Raw genomic sequence first — 18,033 nt, 5'->3', positions numbered from 1 at the left:
CTGGGAGGGACGAGACCCTCCAAGCAGCAGGCAGAGAGCTGCAGCATGTTCCTGTTCCTCCAACAGACGGGATCCACAGCGTGACAGCTCAGTGTGTTCTGCGTGTGATCATCATCACGGAGGACATGCTGGCCAACAGCATCACGGTGCGCCTGGAGAACATGTGGCAGGAGCGCTTCCTCTCCCCGCTGCTGTTCTCCTTTCTGGAAGGAGTGGCCACTGTTCTTGCAACGCCCAAGGAGGACATCTTCATCTTCAACATCCAGAATGACACGGACGTGGGTGGCACGGTCCTCAACGTCAGTTTCTCGGCTCTAGCACCGTGGGGCAGGCGCTACTTCAGCTCGGAGGAGCTGCAGGAGCAGCTGTACATGAAGCGCATGGTGCTAACAGGCACCTCCATGCTGGAGGTGCTGCCCTTCGATGACAACGTGTGCCTGCGGGAGCCCTGCCAGAACTACATGAAGTGCATCTCCGTCCTCAAGTTCGATAGCTCCGCCCCATTCATCGCCTCTCACTCCACCCTCTTTCGGCCCATCCACCCTATCGCCGGCCTTCGGTGCCGCTGTCCCCAGGGCTTCACCGGGGACTACTGCGAAACGGAGATCAACCTGTGCTACTCCAACCCCTGCCTCAACGGGGGGATCTGCACCCGCAAGGAGGGGGGATACACCTGTGTCTGCCGGCAGCACTTCAGCGGTGAGTGTGGGGCTGGGGCTGAGACAGGGGTGGGTGGGACAGCATCCCTTGGCACGGCTGTCATCATGGCAGGTGCTCTTCCCACCAGGGCAGTGGGTGCCAGAGCCTCGCTGTGCCTGCAGAGGTCCAGCTCTGCTCCCAGCTCTGAATTTCCATGGTGCTGCATGTGCAAGGGCTGAGGTTGCCATAGAAATCTGTCATGTAGGGAGTTGGCGTGGAGGACTCTTGGGGACCCTGACCATCACTTTCCCCCTCTTCTCATGTTAGCCTATGCTAGGCTGGGTCACAGGAGGTTTCTCAGCTGTGCCCCATGCTAGGAGGGTGATGGGCTCTGGGACCATTGGAGTCCATCTGCTGGTTTCAGCCTGTGCCAGTCTTCATCTGGTCTGGCAGAGGTGTGGAGCCACACTGGCCCCAGGTGCAGTGGCTAAGCTGCAACCCACCCAGAACAGAAGGGGAGGCTGGGCCTGGGTGCCCCACCAGGCAGGATCTGATCCAGCCAGATCTGGTCCTAGCTGAGGGGGCTGGCAAGGGAGTTCACAGTCCAGCCAGTGTCTTGTTTCCACAAGTTCCCAACAGGCTGTGAAGAGCTGGCAACTGGGGGTGAGGGAGGTGGCCTCTGGCTACTGAGGAGGGATCCCCAGCCTTGCTCTGGCTGCCGGGAGGGAGCATGGCAGCAGATGGCTGCCTGGAGCTCTTCTGTAGGTGGCTCCTGGTGAGATAAGCAGAGGCAGTGGTAATTAACCTCCAGCATTTGAAGTGTGAAGAGCCATTAGCAGAAGGGTTAATGAGCTCATTTGCCTGTCACTTCATGCTGTCTCCTCATCTTCCTTATATATCAGGGAGCAAGTAATGGGAGCAGGGCCTGGGGTGTAGGACTTCATCTGAGTGGTTCCCTGGGTTCTGTGGGGATAGCACAGGAAAAGGGACAGACAGATACCCTGCACTGCACTCTTGAGCTGGCATGAGGCATCCCTGTTACCCATGCCAGCAAGGTGCCAGGGTATTTGTCGTTCCCTGTGTGCCTCCCACTTCCATGCAGTGTTTGCATGCAAACCAGGAAGCTCCCAGTGCCATGGGTGATGCTTCTTTAGCTATTGACAGGAGCTCAGTGGCACTGGGCTGTTGCCACACTCCAGAGATTGGACTGAGATGCCTGGCCCAGGTTTGTGTGGTGGCAGGGCCCAAGGATTCACTCTCAGCATTACCAGGACTTCCCTGGTTTGCTTCTCCATTCTTAGGACTGTGCAGCAGCCCAGCTGTGGCCAGTGTCCTCCTGTCGCATTCCCATGCTGTACTGGATCCAGAGTTGCCCCTTCAGCCAGACCTGGCATCACACCCAGCCCAGTGGTTCATGCCGGGCTGGCAGTGGTTGCTTCTCACTGGCTGCTTTGGGGAACACCTGGCTAACACTTAGGTTGCCATGCCCTTCAATGGCCCCCAGCTGCTCCACAGACTCCTTCCCCTCAGCTGCCCTGTCCTGAATCCTGAGGTCTGGCATTCCCAAGACAAGGAGCACATGGGTGGCTGCTGTGTATGTGTCCCAAGCCTGTGGCCTTGCTCCTGCAGGGGAGAACTGTGAAGTGGACAGCCGGGCGGGGCGGTGCGTGCCCGGCGTGTGCCGCAACGGTGGCACCTGCACCAACAGCGCTGACGGCGGCTTCCGCTGCCAGTGCCCAGCAGGCGGCTTCGAGGCGCCCTTCTGCGAGGTGTCCACACGCTCCTTCCCACCACGGTCCTTCATCATGTTCCGGGGCCTGCGCCAGCGCTTCCACCTCACCCTCGCCCTCTCGTGAGTTCTCTCTTTCCTCCGCTCCACACCAGCATCCTTGGTTCACCTGGCCCTGCTCTGGTGGCTTTTGTGTACAGCACTCTGGGCCTGTCCAGGAACTGCCTCATGCTCTCCAGACCCTTGTGTTACTGGCTTTGCTTCCCCATGGGACTGCCCTGGCACCTTTAGCCAAAGGGCTCTGGATCTGCACTGGCTTCAGCTCATCCCTTCCTGCAGTGCCTCTGCCCTTTTCTGCTGCCAGCTCTCTACCCCCATGCCTGGCCTCCATGGTCAGGGCTTAGTGTCCCTGTGCTGGGATGCTGGTGCATGCCACAGGAGAGAGATGGGGTCTCCACATGCTCCTTGCACACACCCTGCCCTCCTTCTTCCTACCCTGCCCCAGGTTCAGCACTGTGGAGCCCAGCGGCCTCCTGCTCTACAATGGGCGTTTGAATGAGAGGCACGACTTCCTGGCAGTGGAGATCATCCAGGGGCAGGTCCAGCTGAAATACTCCACAGGTACACTTGGCCCTGCCTGTTGTGGGATTTTTGTCATGGGAGCTGTGAGAAGGCCTGTGCTGAGTGGGGAGAGAAGAGTGCTGCCCTGGATGGATCCTGTCCTAAGGGAAGCTGGGTTAAGAAGTGCTGATGAGCATCAGTGGATAGCACAGGGGATGAGCTGTGTGTATCAGGACTCTCCCTGGGCTTAGGAGTGCAGTTTGACACCAAACCCTTTTGGTGTCTCTGCTGCTGTTCTGTCTGTTGTGATGCTATGAGCTTCACAAGTCCATCAGCAGCACAGAGGGTTTGGTGCCTTAGGAAGGGTGGGAATATCCGAAGGCTGTCTGGCTTCCCTCAGCCTGCCATCATCCCTGTCTCCTCAGGAGAGTCCAGCACGGTAGTGAGCCCCTACCTGCCAGGGGGTGTGAGTGATGGGCAGTGGCATACGCTGCAGCTTCGCTACTACAACAAGGTACGTGTGCCCCAGCTGTCCCCAGCGCTCGTGGCTCTCTCACTCCACAACTGAATGCTTCTGGCTCTCCTGTTCTCTGGCTCTGTCCCATGGCAGGGGCTCTGGAGAAAAGGTAGAGAAGGTTTTCAGCCCTTAGAGATGGATGCAGTGGAGCAGACAGCTGGGTACAGGGACAGATTGACACTCAGGACCTCACTTGGAGGCTGCAGGAATGTGCTCCATGCAGTGTCCTTGCCCATATCCCTCTCTGGTGCTGCTTGCTGGGCTTGGCCAGAGGTTTCTCTCCTTCATTGCTCACACTTCCAGGAGCATAGCTGAGCCTAGGTCATGCTCAGGCCTTTCCTTGCTGTTGTGTGAACCCTTGGGTCTGGTGCATGTGTGTTGCTGACACTCTTCATTTGCTTTCAGCCCAAGGTCAGCACCCTGGGGGTGGTGCAGGGCCCCTCCAAGGACAAGGTGGCCATCCTGACAATAGATGAATGTGATGCTTCAGTGGCCCTGCAGTTCGGCAGTGAGATTGGAAACTACTCCTGTGCTGCAGAAGGTGTGCAGACCAGCTCGAAAAAGTGAGTTCCTTGGAACTGCTGTGGTGGGGGAAGGTGGTCCTCTGAGGAGCCAGGCCTTCACATCCAGGACTTTGGCTGTGTGTGCCTGTCCCTGAGGATGTGTGCTTCCCAGCCTCGTGCACTGGGGAGCTGGCTGGGCCAGTGTGAGGTCACTGTACCTGTTCAAGCCCTGGGCTTCTGATCCTGCAGGTCCCTGGACCTCACAGGTCCCTTGCTCCTTGGAGGGGTCCCTAACCTGCCAGAAAACTTCCCCATCACTCACCGGGACTTTGTGGGATGCATGAGAGACCTATTCATCGATAACAAACGCATCGACCTGGCCTCCTACATTGCCAACAACGGAACTGCTGCAGGTACCAGTGCCTCTGCTTCTGCCAGCCCCTGCCCAGGGAATGGATTCTCCTTCTCACACAGCAGTATTGCTGGGCTGTGACAGCACTACAGCACCAAAGCTGGAGCTGTGCATTCACACTGGAGAACAAGGCCTTCAGGTCCCCCTAAATGATCCAATGCCCACCTCAGCTAATGTTCTGGGAATGTCCTCTGATCCCAAGTGCAGAACCAGTTTAGCTGGCTGACCTGGGACATGCTGGATCATCAGTCCAGCTCTGCGGAATCTTCGTTCTGGTATAAGGAGCCACCAGCAGCCTTAACCCCCATCCCTGAGCAGGCAGGGTCTGTGTGGAGACACTGAGAAGCAGGGCTTGCCCCTCTGACAGCCAGGGAAAAGGCCAGCAGGCAGTGGTGCCTTTCCATGTGGGCTGGGGGGAGGTGGTGAGCTGGTTGAGGCTGATACAGGTGACTTTGGTACCTCCAGGTTGTCATGCCAAGCACACGTTCTGCGACTCCAGCCCCTGCAAGAATGGCGGCACCTGCTCTGTCAGCTGGGGGACCTACTCCTGCCTCTGTCCTGTTGGCTTTGGGGGCAAAGACTGCCGCCATGGTGAGTGAGTGGTCACTGCTGGGCATGGGCAAGGCTGTGCTGGGGTTGCTGTGGAAGCAGAGTAAATGGATCCATGTGAGAGGAACTAACTCTGCCATCCCTGCATCTGGTGCTCCCTGTGAAGTGCCCTTTCCTTCTCCTCACCTCCACTTTCCTTTCCAGCCATGCACCATGCCCACTATTTTCAGGGCAACAGTGTCCTGACCTGGGACTTCAAGGCAGATGTGAAGATCTCGGTGCCATGGTACCTGGGGCTGGCGTTTCGGACACGCCAGCAGGATGGGGTGCTTCTGCAGGCCCATGCAGGCCAGTACACCACCCTGCTCTGCCAGGTATGGCCATGGCCTCAACCACAGCACCATGGCCCAGCCTCTGCTGCTGTCTGCCGTGGCTCCATCCCAAGCAGAGGGTGGTTGAGGGGAGAGACATTTAGCAGGGATGGATTTCCCTCAGTTGAAGAGGTCTTTGCTCACTGTTGGTGTTGCTGTTCCCTTTCTGCAGCTGGCTGGGGGCCTGCTCTCCTTCATGGTGAGCAGGGGGTCAGGGCGCAGCACCAGCCTCCTCCTGGACCAGCTGCAGCTCAGTGATGGGAAATGGCATGACCTCCAGCTGGAGCTGCGGGATGTCCACAGTGGGCGAGACTCACGCTACGTCATCACCCTTACCCTGGACTTTGGGCTCTACCAGGTAGGTGCTGCTTAAGACCCTGGCACCAGGACAGGAACTGTGGGAGATGCTTGGCAAACACAGGCAGAGCTATGCCTCTGCACCCTCTGAGAGGGCTGGGACAGGGCTGGTGCCCATTGCCTCATGTTGCTCCCTTCTGCAGGACACACTCGTTGTGGGAAATGAGCTGCATGGCCTGAAGGTGAAACACCTGCATGTGGGGGGAGTCCTGGGCTCTGGTGAGGTGCAGAATGGCCTGAGGGGCTGCATACAGGTAAGTCCATTGCTCTAAGCCTTCCCTTTTCAGTGGGTCAGTTATGTGAAAAGTTGGAAACGCAAGTCTTACAACTGCTGCCGGCATCCATCCTGTTGATGTCACTCTCCCTGTGGGCATTCAAGGCTCTGAGGTGCCATGGGGTATCATTTAATAGGGAGGATGGGGAGTGGCTGCTGCTGGGGGTTTGTGGAAGGCAGGAGAACTGGAGCCTCATGTGTCTGTCATAGCTTCACTGTGAGTTTGTCACCTGCACTGCAGGGGGTGCGACTGGGTGACAGCGTCACCGGGATCGTGCTGCCCAAGCCTAACCATGCCCTGCGGGTGGAGGCTGGCTGCAGTGTACCAAGCCCCTGTGACTCCAACCCCTGCCCAGCCAACAGCGTCTGCAAGGATGAGTGGCAGAGCTACTCCTGTGTCTGCCAGCCAGGTAGGACCTACAGCACCCTGCCACTCCTCTGCTCTTTGTGCCTGCTTATCTTCTCTCTCCCCTGTGACTGTTGTCCTGTCCATGCCTTGGGCAAGTCACATCAGACCTGTCAGACGCATCAATTTTTCTGGAGGGCAGAATCCCTCCTGAGCCCCCCGAATTCACTCCTTGGTACTGTGGCACCTCTCAGAGAAAAGGTATTTGCTTTACATGGTGGTCTCTGTCCACACCTCAGGGTACTACGGAGGGGACTGTGTGGATGTGTGTCATCTCAACCCCTGCAAGAACAAGTCGGTGTGCCGCCGCAAGCCAGGCTCACGCCTGGGCTACGTGTGCGAGTGCACTGGGAACTTCTTTGGGCAGTACTGCGAGCATAGGTGAGATACAGGGCAGGATCATGGCCTTTGAGCCTGGCTCCATGCTAGTCTCTCATCCTGGATATGTAACCAGGGACTTCTCAGTGCCACCTTACTCCTTGGAGCTGCTGAGCAGCTGAGCTGGTGGCAGAATTTGGTTGTTGTAATAGCAAAGCTGTTTGTCTCCCTAGGATAGACCAGCAGTGTCCGAAGGGCTGGTGGGGAAACCCCACCTGTGGGCCCTGTAACTGTGATGTGAACAAGGGCTTTGACCCCGACTGCAATAAAACCAACGGGCAGTGCCACTGCAAGGTGAGGGGCAGCTATGCCAATGGGAACATGGGCCATGGTTTGCCTGAAATCCTGCTTGTTGATGCTATTCCTTGTCCCCTCACAAAGGCCTGGCAGTAGCCCAGGCCCTGTTTTGTGGCCTGAATCTGGGCTGGATCCCTGCTCAGCTCCTCTGTACAGCCTTCCTGGCCCAGTATGGTGATGGTGGGGGCAGTGGGGTGCTTGAAAATCAGGAAAGCCTTGGCCTTCTCTGGCTCCAGGGGTTCCCCAGCCAGCCTCGGCTGCTGTCCCATTGGGCTCTCTGATGACTGTCCCCATCTCCTGCCAGGACTTCCACTACCGGCCCAGAGGCAGTGACACCTGCCTGCCCTGTGACTGCTACCCAGTGGGCTCCACCTCGCGCTCCTGTGACAGGGAGACCGGCCGGTGCCACTGCCGGCCTGGGGTCATTGGCCGCCAATGCAACAGCTGTGACAGCCCTTTTGCTGAGGTGACGCCCAGTGGCTGCGAGGGTGAGTGTGGGCGCAGGAGTGTGGGCAGCTGGTGCCACAGGGCTTGGTGTCAGTGGCCTGGCCCTATGACCAGTGTGTCTCCACAGTGCTCTATGATGGCTGCCCCAAAAGCCTGAAGGCAGGTGTGTGGTGGCCCCAGACCAAGTTTGGCTTCTCGGCTGCAGTGCTGTGTCCCAAAGGCTCCTTGGGTGAGTGGGGGATGTGATGGAGAGGGGAGGGGGCAGCCTGGTTGCCCTGTAGCAGCCCTGCACTATCACTCTGTTCTTGCACTACTCCAGTCCCATTCAGCTGGGCTTCAAGTTTGGGACAGAAAAATGCCACAGCCTGGGGAAGAGCAGAGAGCAGAGGGTGCTGGCCATAGGAATGGGGTTGCGTAAAAGCTATGGAGTGTAAGACGCATCACCCAGCCATGGGGCTTTGCTGGTCCCCCTCTTGTTCCTGCTGCTTTTTTGGTTCACCAGGCTTGAGGTTGAGGTCAGGACTGGTATAGCACGTGCAGTGCCTTGCTGTGGCTCCAGCAGCCCCATCCCCATGTTCCCTGCAAGGGAAGCAGGGCACAGCATGCTGTCAGGTGGATGTTGGGTAGGAGTCAGTATCCTGAGCTGGAGGAGGCAAAGCTGTGCTCAGTGACAGAAAAGGTGTCAGCAGGGTGTCTGGGAGCGTAGGGCAGTGTGAGCCCCAGGGCACAATACAAACCCTGTCCTTCCCCAGCCGTTCGCCCCCGGAGGAGGCAGGTTCGGCTCCTAACTGTTGTCGCTTCTCTCCCCGGTTCTCTCGCCCTCCGTGCACAGGCTTGAGGGGTACAGGTAAGGTTGTTCCCATCTCCTTCTCCCTGTGCTGTAAGGGCTGCACCACATGGCTTTCTTTCCCTGCTCCCTGCTTGACACCCTGCACACCCCTGCGCTTTCCCCACTGCTTCTGGAGCTGCCAAGAGTTTTCCCAATGCTTTGCCTGGTCTCACTGCTCTTACACAGTGTTTCCTGCTCCCAGCTCACTAACCAGCACAAGCCCAGCTGCAGCTGCATGCAGCCCTTGCCACCCTCTGTGCTGAGCCTGCAGTGTGGGCTCTGGGCAGGTCTGTGCTGTGCTCCCTGGCTGGCACTCGCTTGCTTAGGCTGGGCTGGGCGGGGAAGGAGCTCGTGGTGAACAATGGGTGATGAGGCCAGGGAGGAATGGCCGTGAGGTGGAAGAAGGGGAAACTATTTGAGTGGGGGGTGGTAGGAAGGAACTGATGGGCAGGCACACCACAAGGTCCTGTTCCCTCTGCCTGGCTGGCAGGGGAAGGCACTGGGTCCTGGGGGGTCAGATTCTGCCCAGATCTGCATCTGAGTCAATCTCTGCTCTGTGCAAGGGGAATGCAATCAGTGCAGAGGTTTCTTGTTCTTCCTGCTCCCTGCTGCAATGGCACTGGTCCCTGTGCTTCTGCAGCTGGGAGAAGTGTGGATGGGAGGACTGCTAGGAGCTGGAGATGGTGGAAGGGGCTATGCTTGTCCCTGGGACTTTTCTGAGCAGCAACCCGAGTCTGCTCTAAGCTTCCTCTCTCTGCCCTCCCCTGCTACCCTCTCCCAGACATGGGCACCTGGCTGGGCTCCTGTGCCCTGATGCTGTCCCCAGGAGAACCTGCTCCACAGTGCTGCTGGCTACACTGGGGTTGCCTGGTTTCTCTTGCTCAAAGTGTTTCATGACACACCCAGCTGAAAACACTTCTCTCCATGTTGATTTTAGCAGTGTTTTTGGTGGTGGTTAATATCCTATTCAGTTTTGGAAACTCCCTTGCTGTACACAAGTGCTTGGGCTCCAGCCAGGGCCTGGCTCTGAATACTGAACCCGCACTGCTGGATTCTCCACACTGAGGTCCACCATCCACTCCTCCATCCCCCTTGACTGAAGGCGCTCATCTCAGGGGCTGATTTTCCAGTTCAGCAGCAGGGCTGTTGTGCTCCTGGGGTGCCTTTGCCCCGTAGAGAGAGCAGGACCTCAGCAGGCATTGCAGGCTGTCAGCTGGGGCATGCCTAGAGCTGCTTGGGCTTCTGTAGCTTGGGGTCAGATGTGCCTAAGGACACAGTCATGTCCCCTTGGATTTTTCCAGCCTGGGTCCTGTCAAGTCAGTCCCTTTTGCAATCTTGTGTGATGGCACCTGGCGTGGTGCAGCCCCAAAGCATACATAGGCACCCCGCTCCTGGAGGGAGGGGATGGCAGCAGCTTGCTGAGGTATTACAAACCAAGAGTAGAATAGGTTGCACTGGTGCAAATCAGGACGATGGCCCTGGGGTGTTACAGGCCCTCACTTGCCAGTGCCACTCTTTGGAATTAGCTGGTGCAGAGGATCCCTGAAGGGGCAGCCACATCTCCTTTGCTGAATTTCCAACAAGCCCTTCCTCTTTGTTTTAGGTGCAGCCATCAGACACTGTGATGAGGAGAAGGGCTGGCTGGAACCAGATCTCTTCAACTGCACTTCACCTGCCTTCAAGGAGCTGTCCGTGCTGGTAATCCTCTCAGCTCTGCAGCCCTGACAGATCAGGAGCCCTCTGAACAAGGGTTCACAGTCAGAATTAAAAGCACTCAACTCTCCAAGGGTGCCTGGAGTACCAGAGGGCCTTGCCACAGTTCTCAGTGTCTTTCTCTTTTCATCCCCATCCCCCAAATCCCTCCTGTGGAAGCAGGGGTCTGAGTTTAAGTTCATATGGCTTCATTTAATTGGTGTCCCCCTTGGAAATGACTTGTGTCCTGCCAGAGTATTGGAGGGGAAAATAAATAACCCTGAGCAGGGCTGAATGGTGTGACGCTGGTGGGACGTCTGCTCTGTGAGACCTCTGTAGCCTCCTGATTTTGTCAGGGACAAACTCCTTTGAAATAATCTGGACAAGGTACTCAACACTTACATGTCATCTAGGCTGAAATGAAACTGAAGCCAGGAGAGTTTCCAGAGAAGTACTGCCAGGGCCTTGCCCTGTCGTTTCATCTCCCTGGCCTCTGCCGTGTATGGCACTGGCTTAGCCGGGCCGGTGCAGACCCTGGTGTGTTGCTGGAGGCTGGTTGTTTGTCAGATGTTCTCTCTGTTCTAGTGACCACCGCTGTGAGTGTCCACAGCTTCTGCTGTGCCTTCAGAAATAATTGTGTCCAGCAGGGTTTGCAGCATCCCATTTTCCTAGCAAGGAACCTGCTGAATTGTTTAACCCTCTCTTTTCTCCCCACTGACAGCTAGAGGGCTTGGAGAGGAACAAGACTGAGCTCAACACAATTGAAGCCAAGAAGCTGGCGCACCGGCTGCGGGCTGTGACAGACCACATGGAGCACTACTTTGGCAATGACGTGCACATTGCTTTCCGCCTGCTGTCCCACCTCATGGCCTTCGAGAGCCAGCAGCGTGGCTTTGGCCTGACAGCTACACAGGATGCCCACTTCAATGAGGTCAGTCCTTCCCCCACATCACAGTGGCTTCTGTTGCTGCTCCTCTTAGCAGCTACCCTGTGTTTCTGAGGGGACTGAGGATGTAGTGGGACACTGTCAGGAGCACTGGGCTCCTCAGTCCACACCTACAGTATGGGAAGCAAGACCTGTGTGGTCAGGGCTGGAGCAAAGAGTGGTTGAAGAGAGGCAGAGAGCTGGGTTTGCTCAGCCTGGGAAAGCAAAGGGAGGTCTTACTGCTGCTGGCAGGTACCTCATGGCAAGGGTGCAGGAATGATGTCTCTAGGGCACTACAGACGAGAATCGAGGGTAGGGGCCCATCACAGTAGAAAGTACCTCTCTTCCCAGAGCCCTTATGGGGAGAGCACAGTGCTGCAGTGTGGGGGTGGTCAGGAGAGGCCCAAAGGCCATGCTCACCCTCTGTCCTCACGTCTCTCCCATTCAGAACCTGCTGCGAGCAGGCAGCTCTGTGCTGGCACCTGAGAACCGGGAGCACTGGGCCATGCTGCCACATGGGGAGCACGGCAGCGCCAGCCTCATGGAGCAGCTGCGGGACTACTCGGGCACATTGGCCAGCAACATGAAGCTCACCTACCTCAACCCTGTCGGTGTTGTCACCCCCAACATCAGTGAGTAGGAGCTGGCTGGGGTGGTGCAGAGACACTCCTCCATCACACCTTGTGCCCTTCTCATCTCACTGCATCTCAGGGAGTGTCCTGGTAATGTCCTTGATGGCTCAAAAATGGAGAGTCATTAGTGAGAGATGTCCTGGTCCCATCCCTGCCTGGACCAGCTGACCTCCAAGAGGCAGCAGAGCCAGGAGTGTGCTGCCTGCTCCCAGTTACTTTCTAGTGAAAAAGGAGCTGGCCCTGGTGACAGGAGTAGTCTGCACTATGTCAGAGCAAGGATCTGGGCTAGGAAGGAGCACTGTGGGTACTGAGATTTTGTGTCATGCCTAAACAGATATTATAGCCCCAACCCAGCCTGTGGCTAGTAGGGTCCCTTTGCCAGGGACTTGAATGCTGGGGTGCCCTGGAGCACAGTTGCTCTCCAGGTGTCCATCCTAGAGCTGACTCACTGCCTTGCTCCTCTGCAGTGCTGAGCATCGATCGCATGGAGAACCACTCCCACATCCGCCGGCGCTACCCTCGCTACCACAGCAGCCTCTTCCGGGGCCAGCCCGCCTGGGATCCCCACACCCATGTTGTGCTGCCACTGTCAGTGCTGAGCCCTCCGAAAGCTGAAGGTGAGCATGTGAGCATCACTCGAGAAACAATATGGCAGGAGAGATGTAAAATCATAAAAAGGTTTGGGTTGGAATCAACCTTTAGAAGCCATTTAGTTTGCATATACCCTACTGAGACATGACTCTGTCAGAGGTCCAAGAGCCAACTCTGAGAGCCTGAGCATTACACTTCACCACATCCAAAGGCTCCTGATGGCCTTGCAGATTGTCTTCAGAGCAGCACACGCCCACCTGTGTGTGTGTGTGTGTGTGTGTGTGTGCGCATGTGTATGTGTGTGTGCTCACCACCCCCTTGTGTGCCACAGCTGTCCCCACAGCAGTGCCCACGCTGGCTGGGGATGAAGGGAACTACACTATGGAGAGCTCCTCCCCGAGGCAGGCGCTGCCAGAGCCTGAGCCCACTCTTACTGTGGTCATCCTCATCATGTACCGCACCCTTGGGGGGCTGCTGCCTGCACGCTACCAAGTGGATCGCCGCAGTGTCAGGTACATCCTCCTCCCCTTTGCCCCCACAAGCACCAGTGGAGACGGGCTGGCTGGACTCTGTTCTGATCCTTCTGGCAGTGCCAAGTGTGTCTGCAATGGCGAGGGTTTGATTCCCAGCTTTGGTGCTGCTCTGTGCCTCATTTCCCAGCCCCATGTTGTAGACTGGGCAGAGCTGTTCCGTCTGAGATGTCAGAGCAGGACACCTGAGAAGTCTCTGGGGGTCTGCAGCTGCCACACACAGTGATAGTGATGGTAAAGCTATGTTGCTCCTTGCAGGCTCCCCAAGAATCCTGTGATGAACTCCCCCATTGTGAGTGTGTCTGTGTTCAGCAATCACACATTCCTGCAAGGACCCCTGGACACTCCTCTTGTGCTGGAATTTTACCTGCTGGAGACAGCCAACAGGAGCAAACCACTCTGTGTCCAGTGGAACCACTCCAACCCGTGAGTTGAGCATGACCGGGCCACTCTCTGTGAGCTGCTTTCCCCACACACCTCCTCATTCCCCCAAATTTCCCTGAGCAGCCCTGGAATGTGGAGGTTTCCACCCTCTCCCATGGGATTTGTTTTTTGTGAGGGCACAGTAGGGTCATTAAATCATTTTGTTTGGAAAAGACCTTTAAAATCCTAGAGTTCAACCATTAACCCAGCACTGCTGAGTCTACCACTAACCCATTTCCCTCAGTGACACATCCACACTCTGGCTCCAGTATTTCAGCTTTAGGAGTGCAGTTGTATCTGCTGGCAGAAGAGCCTTGTCAATCACCCCTCTTCTCTGTGGTTCCTGCCCCACACACACATTTGTGTGTCTTCTCTCCTAAGTGCACTCTGCTTTTTGGTGGCTGCAGGACCAACCCCTCTGGCTTCTGGACAGCCAGGGACTGCGAGCTCGTGTACCGAAACACCACCCATGTTCACTGCCAGTGCTCCCAGTTTGGCACCTTTGGGGTTTTGATGGACAGCTCACACCGAGAGGTAACCTCAGCCTGTGGGGCTGTGCGTGGTGGTGGGGACTGTTAGCAGCTGGGTCCCAGCACAGGCAGAAAATATCCTGGGCACAGGCAAAACATTCCTTGTGGGACAAATACAGTTTGAGAGTTCTGCAAGCTTCCTGTGTTTGTCCCTAACACTGCTATTTGCCTTTGGTTCTCTGCTGCTGCAGCAACTGGAGGGTGATCTGGAGACATTGGCAATTGTCACCTATTCCTTGGTGTCTCTCTCCTTGGTGTCTCTGCTGCTGACCTTCTCCTTTCTGACCTGCCTCAAAGGCCTCAAGTCCAACACACGTGGCATCCACTCCAACATATCAGTCACCCTCTTCTTCTCTGAGCTGCTCTTTCTCCTGGGTATCAACCGCACTGAGAACCAGGTCTGTGGGCTTGAACAAGCTCGCCCATGGGTGTGAGGGTGAGGTGTGGATGATGCCATTAGTGTTGGCACAGCAGGACCATCTCTTAAGTCGCTTTTGTCTCCCCAGTTTCTGTGCACTGTGATTGCCATCCTCCTCCACTGCTTCTTCCTCTCCACCTTTGCCTGGCTCTTCGTCCAGGGCCTCCACATCTACCGCATGCAGACTGAAGCCCGCAACATCAACTTCGGGGCCATGCGCTTCTACTATGCCATCGGCTGGGGAGTGCCTGCCATCATCACTGGTAAGAGCTGCTTGTGCTACAGCCATGCCCAAAACAGCCATGCTGGTTCTCAGCTGTTTCCTGACCGCCTCGTGTTGCCCAGCTCATCCAGTGTGGAGAGCTGAGGGTGGGCTTGCCATGGTCAGCAGTGCTGTGGTGGTCAGGGGACCACGAATCAAGGGCTGTCACCTTGCCTCCTAAGAAGTAATTTCTCAGCACGTCTCTTCACATCTTTTAGTTGAAGTCTCTTGGTTTCCCAAGGCTGCATACTTGGGTGACCGGTTGCTGGTGGTGAATTCCTCCTGGACTTGGCTGTGTCAGGGACACCTGAGGAAAAGGAAATAAAGTCACTGTTGCTGAGTCTCACAGTCCTGACTCCTTCCCCATGTGGTGGGGAAACCTATGCACAGGGCAAGCAGGGAGAAAGCCTCTTCATGCTGAGAGTTCTGGCATGGAATTGACATGGTTTGGACAAGTCCAAGGCTGCTGGGTCTGGCTCTGACTTCTCCCTTCCTCCTGCAGGGCTGGCCGTTGGCCTGGATCCTGAGGGCTACGGGAACCCCGACTTCTGCTGGATTTCCATTCATGATAAGCTGGTCTGGAGCTTTGCAGGCCCCATTACTGTCGTCATTGTGGTAAAACCCTGTCCTGTTTCACCCACAACCCTCTCTTGCCTCCCTTCTCTGCACCATGGGCACTCACCCTTCCTTGGCTGCCCACTGCCTGTCCTATTCTCTGTGTCCCTCTCCCTCAGTTAGAGGCCCTCTTTTTGTCCCTCCTCACTCTAGCCAAACCTGGGGGAGGCCACAGCTCAGTCATGAAGGGGAAAGGAGGGGATGTTTGCAGGGCCTGGCAAACCTGGAGTCTGCACTGGGGAGGTCAGGTCAGAGCCAGCCCTTGGCACAGCTTCTAATCAGTGCCAACACTTTCAGATGAATGGGGTCATGTTCCTGCTTGTGGCCAAGATGTCCTGTTCCCCAGGCCAAAAGGAGACCAAGAAGAAATCAGTTCTGTGAGTATTAGTGGCCAAACTCCCAGCAGAGCTCTGGCAGCTAGTGGTTTTTAGCATTTTCAGTGACCATCTCCTCCTTCTACCATCGCAGTGGGATCTCCTGTGCATCAGCGTCAGCCTTGCAGCCACTCTCCTCTCCCATACCTGCAGCGACATTAACCCTTCCTAAACTTCATCCTTTCTTGTTCCTACATCCCCATCTCCACACTGACCTCCCAATTGGTCCCCTTTCACCACCCGCCCTCACAGCCACCTCTTGTGTCTGTTTGGATTCAGCACTCGGCCCTTGTCAGCTATGAGCACCTGCTTCTTCCTCTCCTACATGCTCCTGAGACCTTTCCCCACTCCCTCCTGAGCCAGCCCTGGAGCATGGCTGAGCTCTCTGTGGCTTGAAATGACCTATGTCATTTAGGCCCCTGTGTTTGCCTTGTGTGATCCAGAAGGGAAGGCCTGGGAGTCAGGAGGAGCTGGGCCACTGTGCAGGGATGTGGCTGCAGTGCTGGGTGCAGCAGGGAGGCAGGAGCTTTCCCCTCTGGATCTCTGTGAGCGCTATACTGTAGATTAACAGTACACACTAACCTCTCGGTGTGTGTCTGTGTCCCTGTCTGTCTCTCTCTCTCCAGCATGACGTTACGGAGCTCCTTTGTTCTGCTTCTAGTAATTAGCACAACCTGGCTCTTTGGCCTCTTGGCTGTCAACAACAGCGTCCTGGCTTTCCACTACTTCTACACTGTCCTCTGCAGCCTCCAGGTAACTGCCTGGCCTCTGCTGGGGAGGGCATGGATCAGCCCAGGAGAGCATTCCTGTGGTTCCCCACAGCCATGTGTGGAGAGTGGGTGCCCTATGCTGAGCTCCCAACATCTCGCTGAGCTCCTTGTCCCTTCTGCTGTCACCTCTGTGGCACTGAGTGACTCCTGCCAGTCCTTGCTGCTGTGCCTGTGGTGGGCAGTCACACGGAGCAGGAGGTGGCTGCAAGGCATTTGGTTCAGAGGTAACATCCAAGGGATAGCAAGTGCCATCTGGAGGGAAGGCACCTCCACGTTTTCAGAGGGCAGAGTAAGAGAATGTGATGGAGATGTTAGACACCCAAAATATGATCCGTGGCAGCACTATGCCAACCTTCTCCCACCACTGGGGCTGACATTGCTGTAGGGGACTCTGCCATTTGCTCTTTGGCCACTGCCAGACAGGTGGACACCCCACCTATTCCTCATCCATGGCCACTGTGGAAGTTAGCTCTTGTTGGTATTGGTGGGTTTTTGGTGCATCCCAATCCAGTGACCACACTGGACCCTGGAGGAGCCAGGGACTGTCCCACTGTTGGCAAGCAGGTCAGCTGGCAGTGAAGGGCTGTCTCTCATGGCATCTCTCCCCACAGGGCCTGGCAGTGCTGGTCCTGTTCTGTGTACTGAATGAGGAAGTGTGGGAGGCATGGAAGCTGGCCTGCCTCAGCAAGAAGGGGCAGAGCGAGGAGGCCACGAGGAGCACACAGGTGGGCAAGAGCAGAACAGCCCAGGGTTCTGGGCTCAGGCTGCATGTCTGAGACAGGAGCTGACAGGGATAGCCCCACTTTCCCTGGGCTGCCATGGCAACTCCTTAACAGGGCACATGCCCTCTCTCTCCTCCCCAGGGCCCCAATGCCTACAACAACACAGCACTGTTTGAGGAGAGTGGGCTCATCCGCATCACCTTGGGGGCCTCCACAGTGTCCTCGGTGAGCAGCGTGCGCTCTGCCCGCACCCACTCCAGCCAGCGAGCTTACCTCAGGTAGGGACCAGCCAGGCTTCTAGGGGCCAGCAGTACCTGGGCAGAGCCAGAGGCTTCTGCCACTGTGACATTTTGAGCCTCCTCTCTTTCAGAGACAACGTGGCAGCACGTCAGGGCTCAGCCCTGGATCACAGCCTGTTGGCTCACGCCGGCCCCACGGACATCGACATGGCAATGTTCCACCGTGATGCTGGGGGAGGTAAGCCTCAGCCCTGTTCCTGGGTTTGAGAAGTTCTTCCTGGTGCAGGCTCTGAGTGTATGGTTACATTTTCCACCTCATGTTCATCTGTGACTTCCAAACACAGGGTAGATAGGAGGGAGAGGCAGCCATTATGTCATTTAGCACAGCCTCCTCCTGGACAGGTGGCAAAAGGCATAGCCAGTCTCCAAGGGGGTAGAAATGGGGGAGGCAACAGAGGGAACATTGGCTGTTGTGGGATCTCTGGGGACGCTGGGCTCTCCAGTACAACACAGACATTTGACTCACTGGAGCTAGACCAGCTGGGGCTGGGGTGTGGGACAGGGAAGCAGAGGCTAAGGGACGTGGGTTTACTCAGCCTGGAAGAGAAGGCATAAGGAATCTTAGGGCTATTTGCAGCTGCCTTACAGGGAGGTGCAATGAGTTGGAGATGGCCTCCTCTCACAGGTACCTGGTGATAGGGCCAGGGGAGCTGGCACAGGCTGCTGCTGAGAGAGGGGCAACAAAGGGCAAGTCACTCTCACGAGCGTGGTCAGCCTGGGGTGGTTTTGCCTTCCTGGTGCTCTCAACAGGAACTTCTTCCACCTTCATTCCAAATGTCTCCCTGACAAACCATGTTCCTACAGACCAGGACTCGGACTCGGACAGTGACCTGTCTCTGGATGAAGAGCGCAGCCTCTCCATCCCCTCCTCAGAGAGCGAGGAGAACGTGCGCCTGCGGGGCCGCTTCCAGCGCCAGCTCAAGCGGGCAGCACACAGCGAGCGCCTCCTCACTAACCCTGCCAACACCACTCCCAAAGGCA

At 56.7% G+C, this 18,033-nt stretch overlaps 1 protein-coding gene across 1 annotated transcript in view; it reads left to right on the top strand.

Moving 5' to 3' along the window:
- Positions 1-18,033, top strand: part of CELSR3 (cadherin EGF LAG seven-pass G-type receptor 3) — a 28,608-nt gene that overhangs the window by 7,961 nt on the left and 2,614 nt on the right. Inside the window, exons 2-33 of the mRNA XM_062500906.1 lie at positions 67-699; positions 2,269-2,491; positions 2,874-2,989; positions 3,355-3,443; positions 3,852-4,009; positions 4,199-4,362; positions 4,827-4,952; positions 5,115-5,284; positions 5,454-5,639; positions 5,782-5,892; positions 6,154-6,322; positions 6,558-6,699; positions 6,870-6,990; positions 7,298-7,481; positions 7,568-7,669; positions 9,873-9,967; positions 10,683-10,892; positions 11,335-11,518; positions 11,986-12,135; positions 12,453-12,621; positions 12,898-13,065; positions 13,147-13,155; positions 13,470-13,596; positions 13,784-13,990; positions 14,099-14,273; positions 14,775-14,887; positions 15,185-15,264; positions 15,888-16,014; positions 16,643-16,756; positions 16,895-17,031; positions 17,124-17,230; positions 17,857-18,030. Coding sequence (XP_062356890.1) covers positions 67-699; positions 2,269-2,491; positions 2,874-2,989; positions 3,355-3,443; positions 3,852-4,009; positions 4,199-4,362; positions 4,827-4,952; positions 5,115-5,284; positions 5,454-5,639; positions 5,782-5,892; positions 6,154-6,322; positions 6,558-6,699; positions 6,870-6,990; positions 7,298-7,481; positions 7,568-7,669; positions 9,873-9,967; positions 10,683-10,892; positions 11,335-11,518; positions 11,986-12,135; positions 12,453-12,621; positions 12,898-13,065; positions 13,147-13,155; positions 13,470-13,596; positions 13,784-13,990; positions 14,099-14,273; positions 14,775-14,887; positions 15,185-15,264; positions 15,888-16,014; positions 16,643-16,756; positions 16,895-17,031; positions 17,124-17,230; positions 17,857-18,030 — 5,040 coding nt within the window. The remainder of the gene's footprint in view (positions 1-66; positions 700-2,268; positions 2,492-2,873; positions 2,990-3,354; positions 3,444-3,851; positions 4,010-4,198; positions 4,363-4,826; positions 4,953-5,114; positions 5,285-5,453; positions 5,640-5,781; positions 5,893-6,153; positions 6,323-6,557; positions 6,700-6,869; positions 6,991-7,297; positions 7,482-7,567; positions 7,670-9,872; positions 9,968-10,682; positions 10,893-11,334; positions 11,519-11,985; positions 12,136-12,452; positions 12,622-12,897; positions 13,066-13,146; positions 13,156-13,469; positions 13,597-13,783; positions 13,991-14,098; positions 14,274-14,774; positions 14,888-15,184; positions 15,265-15,887; positions 16,015-16,642; positions 16,757-16,894; positions 17,032-17,123; positions 17,231-17,856; positions 18,031-18,033) is intronic.

The sequence above is a fragment of the Cinclus cinclus genome, chromosome 12 (genome assembly GCF_963662255.1).
Source record: "Cinclus cinclus chromosome 12, bCinCin1.1, whole genome shotgun sequence".
NCBI classification, from domain to species: Eukaryota; Metazoa; Chordata; class Aves; order Passeriformes; family Cinclidae; genus Cinclus; species Cinclus cinclus.
The sequence above is the reverse complement of the archived record's forward strand: the minus strand, read 5'-3'. Positions and strand labels throughout refer to the sequence as shown.